This window comes from Sinocyclocheilus anshuiensis, unplaced genomic scaffold (genome assembly GCF_001515605.1).
Source record: "Sinocyclocheilus anshuiensis isolate Anshui unplaced genomic scaffold, SAMN03320099.WGS_v1.1 scaffold195, whole genome shotgun sequence".
In the NCBI taxonomy this organism is placed as follows: domain Eukaryota; kingdom Metazoa; phylum Chordata; class Actinopteri; order Cypriniformes; family Cyprinidae; genus Sinocyclocheilus; species Sinocyclocheilus anshuiensis.
Genome location: NW_015548236.1, coordinates 201,274 through 217,642, shown reverse-complemented (window position 1 = coordinate 217,642; position 16,369 = coordinate 201,274). Strand labels below are relative to the sequence as shown.

At 37.2% G+C, this 16,369-nt stretch overlaps 1 protein-coding gene across 1 annotated transcript in view; it reads left to right on the top strand.

Moving 5' to 3' along the window:
* csmd3b (CUB and Sushi multiple domains 3b) overlaps positions 1-16,369 on the top strand; it is a 445,596-nt gene that overhangs the window by 380,664 nt on the left and 48,563 nt on the right. The window contains exons 46-53 of the mRNA XM_016441913.1: positions 496-609; positions 2,653-2,841; positions 3,264-3,410; positions 8,003-8,191; positions 11,658-11,843; positions 12,883-13,077; positions 13,185-13,358; positions 13,951-14,124. Of these exons, the coding sequence (XP_016297399.1) occupies positions 496-609; positions 2,653-2,841; positions 3,264-3,410; positions 8,003-8,191; positions 11,658-11,843; positions 12,883-13,077; positions 13,185-13,358; positions 13,951-14,124 (1,368 nt within the window). The remainder of the gene's footprint in view (positions 1-495; positions 610-2,652; positions 2,842-3,263; positions 3,411-8,002; positions 8,192-11,657; positions 11,844-12,882; positions 13,078-13,184; positions 13,359-13,950; positions 14,125-16,369) is intronic.

The following is a 16,369-nucleotide window of genomic DNA, read 5'->3' as shown; positions in this document are numbered from 1 at the left end:
ACCACGAGTTTTCGTTTTTATTTGGCGTACTATTTATACGCACTTTCATGAGATCGGGTTGTTTCACCCACAGGCATGTTGGCACGAATGATTAAACCTGGCTTTTCTGGTGCTATAGGAATTAGGCCAATACTGTAAACGAGATTCACTTTGCCCTGTTGCCTAGACACTGGCAGTGCATAGGAATGCCTCTCCGCATAGGAACGCTTCAATGCGTCATACATTTGATGTTTTCCAGGTGCTTACACGTGATTATTTTTAGATAGGCGATGGTGGCAGAGTTGTCATGCAAAGCCAATACAAGCAATTTATTAGACAGGGCTGCAAACGCTGCTGTTTTACAGCTCAATTATCAACCTCTTCAAGTTTAACATTAAAATATATACATCACGCCTATATCTGTGGCATCTATCTCCATTAAAACCAAGGAGGTTCGCTGTCCCACCTAATTAAACGGACGCTTAATCATTACGACTCTCTTTCTTTGCATCTCAGGTGATATTATCCGCTATCGCTGTCACCCCGGATTCACCCTGGTGGGGAGCGAGATTTTGACATGCAGGCTGGGAGAAAGGCTACAGATGGACGGACACCCTCCTTCCTGCCAAGGTGGGCATGCTTTTCAAGAACAAAGCCCCTTGAATGACACAGACCCACCAGCTTCCATTTACCAGGATTACGTGCCTGATGCATCCTCTTTTAGACAGCAGAACCAGCGCAGAACTGGGGTTAAAGGTATCAGCGTGTTAGAGCGTGTTTCCATGGAAACGTCCAACCTCTGTCCACAAGTAAATGGCAGGATATTGTGATGGCTATACTATAAGCTCAAATCACTCAGACGAGCATCATACATGTAATGGAGGGTAAAATGTGATCAGAGGCGGTATTGCTGATAGCCCATGAAGAGCTCAGTCATTCCCTGTCACTGCTCCTTCCCTCACATTCACTGTTGATGAGTGATGTGGCTCTTGGAGTTTAGTGGCTCAAACAGCTGCTGCCATTAATCTTTCATGGCTCCATCCTTCTCCCTGCATCCCCACGAGAGAGCACTCACTTTGTTAGAATTTGTTCTGTGCTTAGATTCAGGAAAGTGCCTGGAAACGGTAGTTCAATCATTTGTCGTGCACATTAAAGCAGTTTCGGAGCGGGATAAACAAAGTGAGCCATGGAGCAGGAGAGCTCATGAAGTGTTTTGCAGAGTATGTAACATTTCAGGCTGACTTGATGAAAAATTGTGGTTTCTTTTCTTTTCCAAGATGACAGACGATGGCCACCATCTTCAGTTTCTAAAGAAATATGGTCCCAGGCAGATGATTTGCTGTTTTAAAACTTCGGAATTTTTGTGATCAATAGATACCAGACCTGATTTAATTAACTATGGAACTGAAGCAATTCAGTTGGTGTATTTTTCTACAATTTTAGTCTTGGATTTGAGCTTAATTTAGTTTAATTTTGTTGAATTTGGTTTGGTTAATTTAATTTTGTTGAGTCAAGTGTAGTCCTCTTTAGTTTAGTTTCATTTCTCTGAGCTGTCCTAGTCTTGTCTAGGACTGGGTCAAATGTAGTCTTGTCTTGTGTTTAGTCTAGTTTTATTTAGTTTGGTTATCTTAATTTAGTCTAATCTAGGGATATGCCGGTATCAAATTTTCATGTTGCGATTAATTGCTAATGCTTTTATCACGGTATACGGTATTATCATGATATTGACATTTAGTTTTTTTTTTTAAAGTGCTGTCATAATACAGTATAACAGGTTTAATAACTTTTTTCTTATAACAAAAATAACTGAACATTTAAATGCAATAAAGCAATACAGAAAAATGTGTAAAGTTAAAAGTTTTACACAGATTAAAGTGCAAAAGAACTATAAAGACCAATAGGTATCACTTTACAATAAGACCTAATTAGTTAACCTTAGTTAATGCATTACCATTCACAATGAGCAATAGCTACATTTGCTACAGAAGTTATTAATCTTTGTTAAAAAAAATACAAGTCTTAGTTCATGTTAGCTCATTAAATAACACAGTTGCAACTTTTTTAAATATTGTAATTACCTAAGATTAATGAATGTTCAGAAGAATTTTTCATTGGCCGTTTATGCACAAGTCTAGTCTAATCTAGTCGAGTTTAGGTTTGTTGAGTGGAGTGTTGGTTTATCTGGTTTTACTGAGTTGATATCAGTTAAATTTAGATGAGTTAGTTTAGTTTTGTCAGGTCTAGGTTTGTTGAGTCAAATGTACACTTTTGTTGTTTATTAAGTTTAGAATAGTTTGGTATGGCTAATGTAGTCTAGTGGAGTTGAGGTTTGTTGAGTCGAGTGGAGTTTTGTCTTATCTAGATCTGTTTTCAGCTTAATTTCATCAAATTTGGTTAGGTTAATTTAGTCTAGCCTAGTCAAGTTTAGGCTTGTTAAGTCAAGGGTTTTGTCTATTCTAGTTTAATTTCTCTGAACTGTTCAGTTTAAATTAGTTCCGCTGTTTTTTAGTTTAGTTCAGCTGAACTGAACAGAGTAACTTTGTTGAGTAACATATGAAATATGAAGACTTAGTACAACATAAAGTATGCCCATCTTATTGATACACAAACCCTATAATTATCTGCTTTGTACAAAATCAATAACTAATAAAAATGGGTTTTTTCCCCCCACAGTGCAATGTCCTGCTCATGATGTCCAATTTGACTCATCTGGGGTGATTTTGAGCCCTGGGTATCCAGACAGTTACCCCAACCTACAGATGTGTTCTTGGAGCATCAATGTGGAGAAGGGCTACAATATTACCCTGTATTTTGAGTTTTTCCAGACTGAGAAGGAATACGACATTCTGGAAGTCTTTGATGGTAGACTTTTTTTCTCCACTTAAACTAGGCTGTTATTGTAAAAGTGTTTCATTTATAGAGATTTCTGCAACATATGCGACTTTGAGTTCACACGATCCACAAAGTGATAAAATTGTTTTTTTTGTTTTTTTTTTTTAATACAACATATGAAAAGTGAATCTTGAATTGATATTAGTCTAATAAGAGTGTGTATATGCCTTTCACAGTGTAGTCACCATTTGTAGCCAAGGCTGTTATTATCTACACTTTGTCTGCTTTGCCCATTTTCGAGATATTTTTTCAAACAGTAATTCCAAAAGCCTTAGTCAAATTGTGTTCCACCTAAGCATTAGGCTCTTTTATGAGTTTCATCTTTTTTGACCGGTGTAATTTGGTGTAACAGTCCTCCTGCAAATTGTCTTTCTCTTCTATTTCTTTTAAAGGACCCACAATTCATAGTCAAACACTGGCTACATTGAGTGGTGACCTCCCCACACCCTTCAACATCACCACCACTGGCCACCAGCTTCTTCTGCGCTGGTCAGCTGACCACGGCACCAATAAGAAGGGGTTCCGCATCCGCTATGTCGGTGAGTATCAAAGTATGTATCCATTTAAATCTCTTTATTGCTTGCACGTTTTCTGTCTCTGGTCTTGAATATGAATGAGCATGTACAGTATACTTGGAGCCGAGGAAGTGTGTTTGGTTAGTTGACATGAAATAATTTGGGGTAGATGCCCTGCAGTGTGACGACTTATACTCTTAATTAAAAATTGTTAATGTTAATCTTTAGCAAATCTCAAAATGAATATCCATGTTTCATACTGTGTGTTATAATGTTGTGATGGCTACATTCTTTTTTAAAATGATTGATTGTAGTTTTTAGTATTTTGATTTTTATTTATTTGGACAAAATTTTGAAGAATTTTAATATTAGCCATTTACTGGTCATCAGTCATAACATAAAAATACTCTAATTGTAGACTTATTGGTATTGACCAGAAATTTCAAATTGATGCATCCATATTTAAAACTTTCAAACTGCAGGACAATTTAAAGAAATAGATCACAATTAATCATAAAATCAAAAATGCAAAAAAAAAAAAAATCAAAATCAAAAATTGTCATTATTTACTTGACCCTGCATTTCTTCTATATACATTTTATTATTATAAACCTAAAATTTGCATATTGATGGGGGAAAAGGTTATTGCATGTTATGTGTCAACTACCAATGTCTGTCAGAATCGTATTAGTGTGAGTGCATGCGCATGTATATGTTCGTGTATATTTGTGAGAACATAGATGGACGTGTACGTGCTGAAAACATTTCTGTGTAGAAGTGTTTTTTTCTATTAGGTACTTTGATGGGTTTATTTTGTGTTATTTGCCCAAGAGAGGGCTTACACACTACCTTACTTTAGCTCATATATGGTTGACAAATGTCCTTTGCAGTTTAGGTCGTGCACTTTACAGTTTCTCAGAAAAAATCTTACTGACAGAACAAGAAAGGCCAGAGACCCATTGGCCCAATAATGCACCTTGGTTAAGTGAATTCTACACTTGATGTTGTGGATGTCAACCAAAGACCTAGGGACTCCAAGTACACATATTGCACTCTTTTTTTTTTACCACACTTTACCTTTCAATTCCTCAAGCTTGAGTGTGTGTTCTCAAATGTAGTAGAGCGGACTGAATAGGGATAGACAAATCTACAGTATATGGGCTTTCTGTGGTCACTTAAAGCGGATAGTTTCTCTAGTGTCTCGGTGGTTTTTCCACGAAAAAGACTTTTTACGGACATGGGAAATGCACTATTCTTATGGCCATAACCAACTCTTAAGTCTGTGTAATAAAGTTTGTTAAACCTCATGATCATGTAATTCAGGATGATTTGAGAATGATTCAAAGAGCATCCCGTGCTTCAAAGAAAGCAAGAACATTTGACCATTATTTTATCTTTTTTTTAATCACATTTGATCATTATTTTGGACACCACTGTTTATAAGATGCAGTGTAAAATCTTGATGATGAAAAATCTATGTTATTTTTTTATTTTAATTTGTATTATTGTATTATAGCAATGCTTATTTCAAAAAATAAAAATTTTTATCCCAGATTTAAATTAGATTTTGAATCCTAGATTTTAAATATGGTCTCAGAATTTTAGACACTGCTCTATATAAATTGTAATGTAAAATGTTGCAGATGAAAAATCCAAATTATTGTTGTTATTTGTAATTTTTATTATCTGTCCTTGTTTTTGTTGGTGTATGTGCAATTTTCAAGAAATTAAATGCTGAGACCTTCACTATATAACATCATTATTCATTCTATAATCTCTGCTGGTAAACAAAACGTTCAAACCTGAGCAAGGGGCGATCCCGGGGCAATCCTTGAGCTATGACCATTGTGCACTTAACCTCGGGTTGCTCCAGGGGACTGTTCCTATAACTCTATTAATTCACATGGTCATATGGCAAATAAAGACTTTATTGTGTACTTTATTGAGTGGTAATGTGCATATCACATTACTGCAGTGGCAGGTGCTGAAATTTATTCTCATATCAACACTGCATGTGTCGATTTTAGTTTCTAAGTGCTTTGGAGTGTTATAAAATCCACCCTACCTCACGAGTCAATAGCTTTTCTTCACTTGCTCTTGCTCTTTGCAGTGAGCAACATATTTTCACTGACTTTCCATCAAAAGGACTTGATTCCTTTCAGGAAGGCCATTTCTGCTGGAGGGTGCCAGCACTGCTTACCTCACTTTTGTTTTCCATCACTGTTGGACGTTCTGAACTCATATTTAACTGTTGTTAGGGCTGCACATCCTGGCTGAACTTCCGTTCAACTCAAGCCTGGAGTGAATTTAACCGAATGAGGTGCCCGTGCGAATGGAGGTCAGATGCTTACACTTCCTCTATCCTGCCAGTTTGAGATATAAATAGGCCTCGTACCTACATCCTCTTCACACTTCTGTGATTGGTGCAGGTGCAGAAGAAAGTCATGTAAGGCTGTGCGTTTCGGAGTATCTTTGAACTGAGATGAAATTCAAACTGACATCCTACGTTCGAAGTGCTTTTCAGGCTTTAGCCTCCTGTCAGTTGTTTTCAGCTTGTGAAATCAATGATGAATGGCTTGTTCATTTCCGTCGTTAGGATATGAAAATTTCCACATCAACATGTTAATACTTTGTTTCAGTTCAAAGGCTGAGAATCAGTTTGAATTCACTCACAGTCTGCTGTGAAACTTGGGTAGAGCCAAGTCTAACGTTATGAAAGCTTCTTTCTGTGTCTGTGGAGCTCTCTGTTGCTGTCAAGGTCTCTCACTGAGTTTGATTGACATGGTTATTGATGTGCTTATGTTTGGTTTCAAGCCGAGTGTGTGACTACTGTGCCTTCAGAAAGTATTCACCCCCTTGAATCTTCTCACATTCTGATCCCTTACACCATCAGATTGTAAAACATATTTTAAAACACAATATTTTTATCTCTGTTCTAACCATTCAATACATGTATCATGTAGTATTTGCAGAGTAATCCACACTCCAGTAAGGACATTCCAGAGTTCTCACTTTCTGTTCAAGACCTTATTTTGCAGTATTTTCCACAATCTTTGGTTCATTTGTCCTGCTGAATTGTCTTAGCCCAAAATGCATCTCTAACTGAAGTAGATATTCATTCATCTGGGTCTATCAATCTTTTCTTTATAGCAAATATGTGACCCTCTCTGTGAAATCTAGGCTAAAGTCTCAAAATCAAATTATGAGATAACAAGCATCAAAGTTTGATTTCAACCATTAATTTCGCTATGATTTCAATCTTTGACATGGTCTTACTCAGTCAATATTAAAGATATCTAGGTTACAATTTTCACAGAATGTTCTTTACCTTATGAAGGGTGATTTTATGTAGAAAACAGTAAATCACAAAAAAAAAAAAAAGTTTTCACAGCCAGGGTCACATATTTTTATTATAGCAATGATTTATTTTATTATTATTTATTTTATCTTCCTGATAACTTGCATTAATTTGGGTCCACCTTTTATTTACATCAATCTTTTTCATTTTATTTTAGATAGTTTTGGGGAAGAAATAATCCTATTTAAAATCAATTCATTTGACTTGCCATATAATAGCAAAAGAAATACTTTTATACATTCTGAATGCACTGTTTATGCATGGCATGCTTATGTGAGACTGAGCTTAAAACAACAGACATAATACTCAGCAAAGTATTTTTCAAAAATGAGTTTAAATTATTAAACCATTAAAATATGTGTGGTGGTGTTGTTTGGTTTTTTAAATAATAACAGGTTTTTTGAAAGGTCCTCGTTTTTCAGATTTTAGATGCATTTTTTAAATTACTGTACAAATGCATTTGTTTACTGCATAAGTATTGATAAATATGGGCATATTATTTTACATTTTTATACAGTGACTCCAAAAAGCATTTATACACTTATGCCACACTCTGTGGATTCCATTACATTAGATAACAAATCAAACCATTTGTTTTTAAACAAATGTAGCAAAAGGACCTTTCATATGAAACATAGATACAGTCTGCTGTTTTATAATTAAGACAAAAGATGTTAATAATAGTAACATCTCTTGTAGTTCAGGTGTATCTTTTGTATTATCTTTTGTATGATCTTTTGTAACATCACTGAGGAACAGCTGGTTAAATTGCATAAGGGACTGAAATATTTTAAGTCAGTTTTGAGGAAAGGTCATAATTTTGGCAGATGCAATTAAATTCATGCAAATTTCTTAAACTGTGTCTTTTAAAAGTTAAAAGAACAAGAAGAATTTTGCAGGAGTTTAATAAGAATTCTTTCTTTCCAGAATTATCTTCTGTAATATAAATTGCATTGCTCAATTTCAGTGGGCGAAAATAGTAATAAACCAGATAATGTGACCTTTTCACAAATGATAAAATATTCATCTGCAGCCTGTCTCCAAATGTCTCCAAAACACCAGGCTGGGGCATGTTGAATAAGGCACATAGGAGTTTTACGGCATGTTATTAAAGCAGAAAGGCTTTTCTAAGTGCCTTCAGAAAGTATTTATAAGCAGAACTTCTATGTGCCTGAATGAGGCCCGTGTCACAGGGCTCTACTCTGGGTGGTGATTAAGGAACTGATGTGGTCTGGTTTCTATCTGTCTGTCTGAACAGCTCTGTACTGCAGCACCCCGGACTCTCCTCTCCATGGATCCATAAGCAGCCAGACCGGAGGACACCTAAACAGCTTGGTACGCTGGGCCTGTGACCGTGGATACCGGCTTATTGGGAAAAGCACTGCCGTTTGCAAGAAAACCCCCTTTGGCTACCATGCCTGGGACGCCCCTGTTCCTGCTTGCCAAGGTAACACCCAGCAAATGATTATGTTTACTAGTCCATTTTGGGTTGAATGTGCTGATAACCCAAGTACGTTAAAGGTTCAATACTTTATGATCATTAGCCATTTAACCGGCATCAACATTGAGGTTATTTGCCAGCGCCAACTTTTTCTGATTTGCAAAAAAATTGACCATTTTCAAACCGTTTTTTTCCTTCATATTCAGCTGGGATATGGGAAAGTATTCTTTTTCTGGGTTCAATATTTTCAATTATTTCAAACTTTATTAAAATATTTCAAAGCATAACATTGATTAACCAAAATATTTTGATTAAATAATCATTTTCTCCCCTCAAAAAAAATCAAGGATACGGTGTGGCATTTACAATAGAAGTGAAGGGACCAATTTCTGCAGAATTTTAAAACTTAAGTTACGTTCACACTGTGAGCCTTAGTGCTCAATTCTGATTTTTTTTTCTCAGATCCGATTTTTTTTGTGTAGCTGTTCACATTGTTGTTTTAAATGTGGCCAATATCAGTTTTACAGTGTGAACAGATCATGGTACTGAACTGACCCGCATGCGCAAAAGAACAATACGAACAGGGATTTGGCAACACTTGCGCAGTGCGCTGTCATACGGAAGTAAACATGGAGGACATAAACTAAGCGATTTTGCGTTTATTTATAGTGTGATCTGCTGTTGAATCCGGCGAAATTATGTGCAGGCAATATGAAAAATAAAGACAAGGATGTGACAAAAGACAGCAGAGTTTTGAAGCTTTTATGATACGAGCCCTCATGTTTTGTTTGTATATAGAGTTGTCACTGTAATTCTTATGAGTTCTGACACATTACACTTCCACTGATTACCTTTTACAGCCTGGTTCAAAAAATGATTTTGGTCTATATAGCTAATTTTGCCCTTCATGACAACTGTGAGGGGGGTGAATTTTTTTATAACTCATCCGTTTAAATTATATTAAGCCTTAAAGTTCTGCATAATTGAGATAACTTGAGTGACAGGTGGATTGCCGCTGCTGTCACCACCATCGAGCTAGGTGGGCGTGGTTTCAACAACCAGCTCCCGCCTCTTTGCCCATCTTCGATTATCCGGGAGTGACGCGCGGTGACGCGCTGCCAAGATGGCGACGGCCGCCTGCGCCCACTTTTAAGCTTCAAAAACTATCTTCGGAACCCTACGGGTGACGTCACGGACACTACGTCCATGTTTTTATACAGTCTATGGTTCTGACACATTACACTTCCACTGATTACCTTTCGCAACTGTCTTGATAACTTTGGGTATGTAAAAATCTTTGAAGTGTCTCCCGTCAGCGCGGAATTATGACAAATGTCGATCTAGAGTGATGTAAAAGTCGCATGAAATCCGACATGACTATTCACACTGTGGTCGCATTGCAAAACATCTGACGTATCGGACTTAGTACCACATATGGAAGTGGCACAAATCGGAATTGAAAAGATCAGATTCCATGCGGTTTGTGCTGTTCACACTGTCATGACAAAAACAGATCCGAGTCACATGTGAGCAAAAAAAATCGGATTTGGGCCACATTTGCCTGCAGTGTGAACGTAACCTTACATGTGAAGCAAATACATTTATTTTTAAAAAGATGTAACATTCCTGTAATTTTTGCAGTAATTTTAGAGTTTTAGGCTTTATGATTTCATGGCAAAAAAGTTTTAAAATTTAATAAAACTTTGCAAAAAAGTTTTTACGGTCAGTGATGGAGATGCAGTAATTACTGTCGCCACTCCTCTCACTGATACTGTTTATTCATGATCTGTTTCATTTGTCACATTAATGACTAATCTTCAGAGCTCTCTTTATCCATCTGTGTCATTTATCCTGCTCCACCTATCCTCCCAGACGCAGCTTCACAGTACTGTAGAGTAGATGAGCCTGACTAAATAGTTTCTGAGGTGGTGCATTCATGCAGGGCCTCTGCTCCTACACTAATGTGACAGAATGGGCCCCTACTCCCTCTAAGGGCCACAGGCTCTGGTGCCACTAACATCAAGTGACACTTAAATGACTCCGTAAACTTCCAAAAGCGATCTGGGCACTTTCTGTATTTTTTTTTTTTTATCCTAAAGCAAAGCAACAAGAGTTCATCTCGCGTCACTGTCAAAGGCCACTCTTGGTGGGAAACAGCTTTATACTTGATATGTGCTCTTTAATTGCTGGGAGGTTATTGTTCGGCTTCTAATGGCTGTGCACTGACAGTCGGATGGTTAGGGCGGTAGCTTTGTTTCTCAAATGTACCAGTGGTTTGTACTTTTACTCAAGTACTTGATTTGTGTACTTCGTCCACCACTGGTGGTTTTGCTGCTCAATAAATCTTAGAGGGCTTTTGCACAGCAATGATTCATACTTAGCGTCATCTTAAGTATGTGTGCGTTGATAAATAATATGTTCCAGTGCTGCTTGCGTAAGGGAGAAGGAGAACAAGAAGCGAGACGGAATGTTCCATTGGCTGGTTTGCCACACTAATGACAAGCATAGTTATAGTGGAATAGTTCAACTCCTTGAGTGCTATTTCATTGTTTATGAAAAAGATCTGCTATTACATACAGGCGAACCTTGACTTTGATTGTCTGAAATCATAGAGTCTTTTTTCTTTTGCCCTTCTTGGACTTTTCAATTAATACTTTTAATACAGTATTTATCTTTCAAAACAAAGTGTTCAGTTTAAACGAGTGACTTTACAGTTAATGAATTGACTAGACTCCTTAATTCCAAATCTTAATGTAAAACCATACAGTGACATTATAAAGCATTCTGTGCTTGCAATTTATTGGGCAACTTTAGTTTGGGGATGGTTGTGTGCCATTCTTCTTATTATTATTGTGATTCTTATTAAATATGAAAGTGCTGATGTTAAAATTCAGGCCTACACCAATAAGCCAATAATTATTTTCTTGTTATAGATGATATTACATTTTGTTTAAATAAAAAAATAAAACACTATTGAATCTAGGCATCACAACATTATAATGTACAGCACGGAAAATGGATATTCATTTGAGATTTGCTACAAAATTACATTTCACAGTGTTATTAAATATAAAGATTATAAAGATAAATGTCTTCTATCTCAGCTGGTAACCGATATGGTACAAATATATCATGCATCCCTAAAATTAAATGCTCATGTGCACAGACATGGATGGAGTTCGGATAGACCACATCCTTTTGGCCAAAATATCTATAATGACTTCTTTGCTCATAAACGTAGTATTGACCTTTAATAAAACCGCTACGTGTTCATAAGCATCTGAAAAGCAGGTCAAATTACATCTTGTAAAACCAGCCAATCGAATAACCCATTTTTTAATGCTCTGATGGTGAAATATTCTAATGGGGTAATAAGCAATGATGAGAGTTTTTTTTAATTATCTTGTCATAATTATATTTTCAACTTATTACTTAACATTCCATATGTCTATCTCATTTTCACACCCATAAGCTGTCTCCTGTGGGGTGCCCAAGGCACCTGTGAACGGAGGAGTGCTTGCCATGGACTACTCAGTGGGTACACGTGTGACCTACTTCTGCAACGATGGCTACCGGCTGTCCTCCAAAGAGTTGACCAGTGCTGTGTGCCAGCCTGACGGCACCTGGAGCAACCACAACAAAGTCCCTCGCTGCTCAGGTACAGGCCTGCTCGTTCATAGAGATGCAGAAGACCTTCAACTTGAATTTTACAGCAGATCAAGAGACAGTATAAGAGGAATGAGATAGACTTGTACACAGAAATAATTCCCCTTTAATAGAGTGTTTACTCTAGGTTGTGCATTAATCATGATAAATGGTTAACAAATAAAATGGTCCAGCCTGGAAAATCAAATAATTTTTAGCATTATTTGAGCAAGAAAAGCAAATTTTATGATACTGTTGTTGTCAGATTTTATTGCTGATTTGGAATGTGTTATTAAAACATAATTTAGACAAACAGTTTTGGAAATTTCAGTCTTTTCCCATTCAAGTAGGCAAGAGCTGTGCTTGTATCCCTATTGGCTAAATAGAAAATAACTGCCTGGGGCATAACAAGATGGCTGCCGAGTGAATCGACTTGCCTTAAAAGGGACTTTGAGAGATCTCTTTGCTTCAGCTTTAATCATCATTTATTTATGGGCCAATTATATCTGCCAAAATGATGCCTGTTTCAAAAACATGTGAGCTGCCTATTTAGGCTGCATTTCAAGGCATCAACCTCAACACAAAGCCTATTTCTAAAGGCTTTGCCTTTTAAGACTTGTATTTGCCTTCTATTTAAAAAATATTCTAAAGCAGCATTGCAGTTATCCTTTGTAGTGAAAGCAATCCCATAATACATTAGGATTAAGATATAATATTCAAATAGTAAATATACATAAGTTTGATAAAAAAAAGTTAATTTTAACCTGTATTTGTGTGTGTGCTTTTTATTTATGCTTATTAGAGTATCACAGAGTTAGCTTAGTGATATGAACTGTGAAAACTGTGAATAAGGCTGTTTGACACAAGGAGTTGCTACCGTTCCAAATCTGTCAAATCAGTTTAGTTATCATGCTGCCTTAGAAGGCAGCTACCTATGAAAATAGCATGGCAGCTCAATTAATTTTTAAACGGAACCATTAAAAAATATTGACACAGTGCTAATGAGGGGCCATTGTATACTGAATATTGATTTTGGTGTATTTGCTGCACAGTTGTAGTTTGCCCAAGTATCGGATCTTTCTCTCTGGAACACGGAAGATGGCGGATCGTTAACGGTTCGCATTATGAGTACAGGACCAAAATCATCTTCACCTGCGATCCTGGCTATTACCGCTTAGGCCCCGCCCACATTCAGTGCATGGCCAATGGTGTGTGGAGCTGGAAGAACGAAAGGCCCCACTGCCAAAGTAAGTGTGTAATTCAACTTCAATCCAACAGCTGTTTGGCTCTGTTAGTCAAATGTTTAAGCTTTCCAGATTGTCCTTGTTTGTCTTACCCTCTCTTCCCTCCATAGTCATCTCATGTGGGGATCTGGCCACGCCTCCCAATGGCAAGAAAATTGGAACTCAGACCTCCTTTGGGGCCACAGCCATATTTACTTGTGACAATGGGTATATGCTGGTGGGATCTACTGTGAGAGAGTGTCTATCTTCTGGTCTGTGGAGTGGAATAGAGACGTGCTGCTTGGGTAATGTGGTGTACATTCACTGCTGCTGTTCACATCTGCTGTTTCAGGCATGTTTGCCTGGCAGCGGTCCAGCTTGATTTTTTTTACCTTGTTAAGTGTGACAGAATCGTCATCATCCTAGTTTCTAGTAGTAACCATTCAGAAGTTTTGTGTTTATTATTACTGTACCACATTTTGTAATTAATGCTTTCACTATGAAATAATATAAAAGGAAGTGTGAATGTATACACTATATATGTGTGTGTGTGTGTGTGTGTGTGTGTGTGTGTGTGTGTGTGTGATCACTCCTTGCTGAATAACAGTATTAATTTCTTTTAAAATAAATCTTACTGACCCCAGACTTAAACGGCAATACACAAACATACTGTAGTGTCTAAGTGCTTGAAGTGCGTTTGACCTCAATCATGTTTCTTTCTCCTGCTCCACTGAAGGTCTCACTTGTTTTTATTTACATGCACTCCACTAAACACTTAATTACATGAAGCAGCCTGTCTCTCTAAAGGCATTGGATGTTAATATTTTACAGTGTAATGTAGCTGCTGCTCAGACTTCTCACTTTAATCACTCTCTCTTCTCTTTCCTCTCCTTTCAGCCGGCCACTGTGGTTTACCCGAACAGATCGTCAACGGTCAGGTGATCGGGGAGAACTTCGGCTACAGAGACACGGTAGTGTACCAGTGTGTCTCCGGCTTCCGCCTCATCGGCTCCTCTGTGCGCATCTGCCAACAAGACCACAACTGGTCCGGACAGCTGCCCATCTGCGTCCGTGAGTTTGGGACTCGTGCTTTTCTCTCTCAGACAAACTGTGGAAAATTACTGAATCCATGAATAGATTCAATCAGACAGAGGGCCTAAAGCACCAAACGCTGGGTTAAGAAATAGACAGACACAATCATATATATTTTAGCTACAGATGTCAGTTAAAAGCAATAAATTAGTCAAATTAATTAAAAAATGTGTCAATGTGTATCTGGCCTGTATGTTTAATAATATGGAAATAATATATAATAATATATTCAATTCTGCCACAATAATATCCTCATATGGGGTATAATCAATAAGCTTCACGTGTAATTAATTTAGTTAAAGCTTTGAATCAATCGATAGCCCTAATTTTAGCTCATCCTACTGTTGCAGTTTTTAACTACTACTATATCTGGGACACAGAGAGTAACTCTACTGCAAACAAGCATAAGGGGACATGACATCATGACACAGACACTCCTCAGAGCTCTGTTTCTTCTTCTTAAATGCCTCTGGCATTTAAAGAATCCACCTTAAGAGCCCTCTGTATTTAGGGAGCTATTTATATTAACAAAATGTGCCGTCACTGTCATCTCCCACTGCACAGTGACACACTGGGTCCACGCTCACAGCCTACATTTATCAGACACGCACTGCAGCAAGTCTGCCTCACTTCAATGGGGGCGTTTATTTGTTTGAAGAACATTTAGACGAAAATTAGCTGATAAAAAGGAGCTGCAGGGAAAGGAGTGAAGTAACTGCAGTATTTGCGGCTGCAGGATTTATCCACATCATCTTCCAGTTTATTAAAGAGTTTGTCATTTGCATTTTTGGATGAACTGTCACTTTAAGGGACATGAGTGATGACGAATTGGTCAGGGTTGATCCTACATTTTTATGTCTTGAAAGCTGTGTGGTACTGTATCATTATCTACTTATACAAAATCAGCAAATAGTTTAAAGTTGGTATTTTTCAAGAGGTGGGTTATGACCTAAAATGTGTTGTAGGTCTAGTTCAGTTGAGAGAAAATCTGGGTCCTCAGCAAAAATGTTTAAGAACTACTTCTCAAATTTGGTAATATCTGACTGTCATTTGATTTGATTCAACGTTCATTCATGTGGCATCTCCTGCATGATCTTTCAGAGAATAGCAGTCAGTTACAATGAAAACTGGGCTATTGAGATGTCTCTTTTGATAATGGTGATTGTTGCCTCTCCAATACATTACTTTAACACGGTGTCTGAAACAATCACAGAGCTGTTTTGCATCTACAAATCATCTCTCACTTTCTGAAGTGGAATAAAGCAAAAGGGAAGAAAGCCAGTTTAAAGTTGCACCAGAGTTTGTGAGTCCTCAATGGATCTAACCAATAGCAGATGACACACTTGATATATTAATTGTTTACTCAATTTAAAGACCCCAGGAAATGAATAAATATTGGAGTTTTTTGCAGTTATTTTTGTTTGGGGGTCTATTTGCTTCCTTTTTTTTTTTTTTAGGAAAACTGAGCAAAAATATTGATGATTGATCCTGCACTCAAGCGTATCCACAATTTTGTCCAATCAGATGCGTTCTAGAATTAGAAGATCCCCTTTAACTAAAACCACCTACCTTTGATTAGCAATTTACAAGTAGTAAGTCATTGTTCTCGACTGTGATGTAAATTAAAGGCCCTCACTTCCTATTTTAGTTGGAAATATGTCAACACAGGATAGAAAACCATGCTCATCAAGCGATTTCAGGGGGTCTTTAAGCATAAAATGTTTTGTCACATCTATGCTATCTACATTTCACAAGCTTTGCATTAGAAGCTAAAATCACAGCTTGTAGTATACAAAAAAGAGGGAAATGTGTGGGTACATTTTCAGCTATTTTAGTATACAGTGATTAGGTTGGAAATTTGGGCTACGGAGAGTCTTTAAATGAAAGGGAAATTGCCTCCGTGCAAAGAGAAACAAATTACAACTGTGATTATGCAAATGAACTGTGGCTTTTTATGAGTGCAGAAAAGACGCATAGTGAGGAACAAAATATACTGTAGCCTGGAAGAGCTATTACAAAAGCAAATATACCTCTAAAGTGTCATATCACCTAAATAAATTTCACTTTAATTAAAAAAGAGCCCTTCTGGAGCACAGTATATGAATTAGACTGGAGTTAATCAGCACACATTGTGGAGACCTACGGTGAGACACATGAGGATTGGCCTGTCATTTTCAGCTTACAAGTGTAGTCACAATACACAGTAGATAACAACAACTTGCAC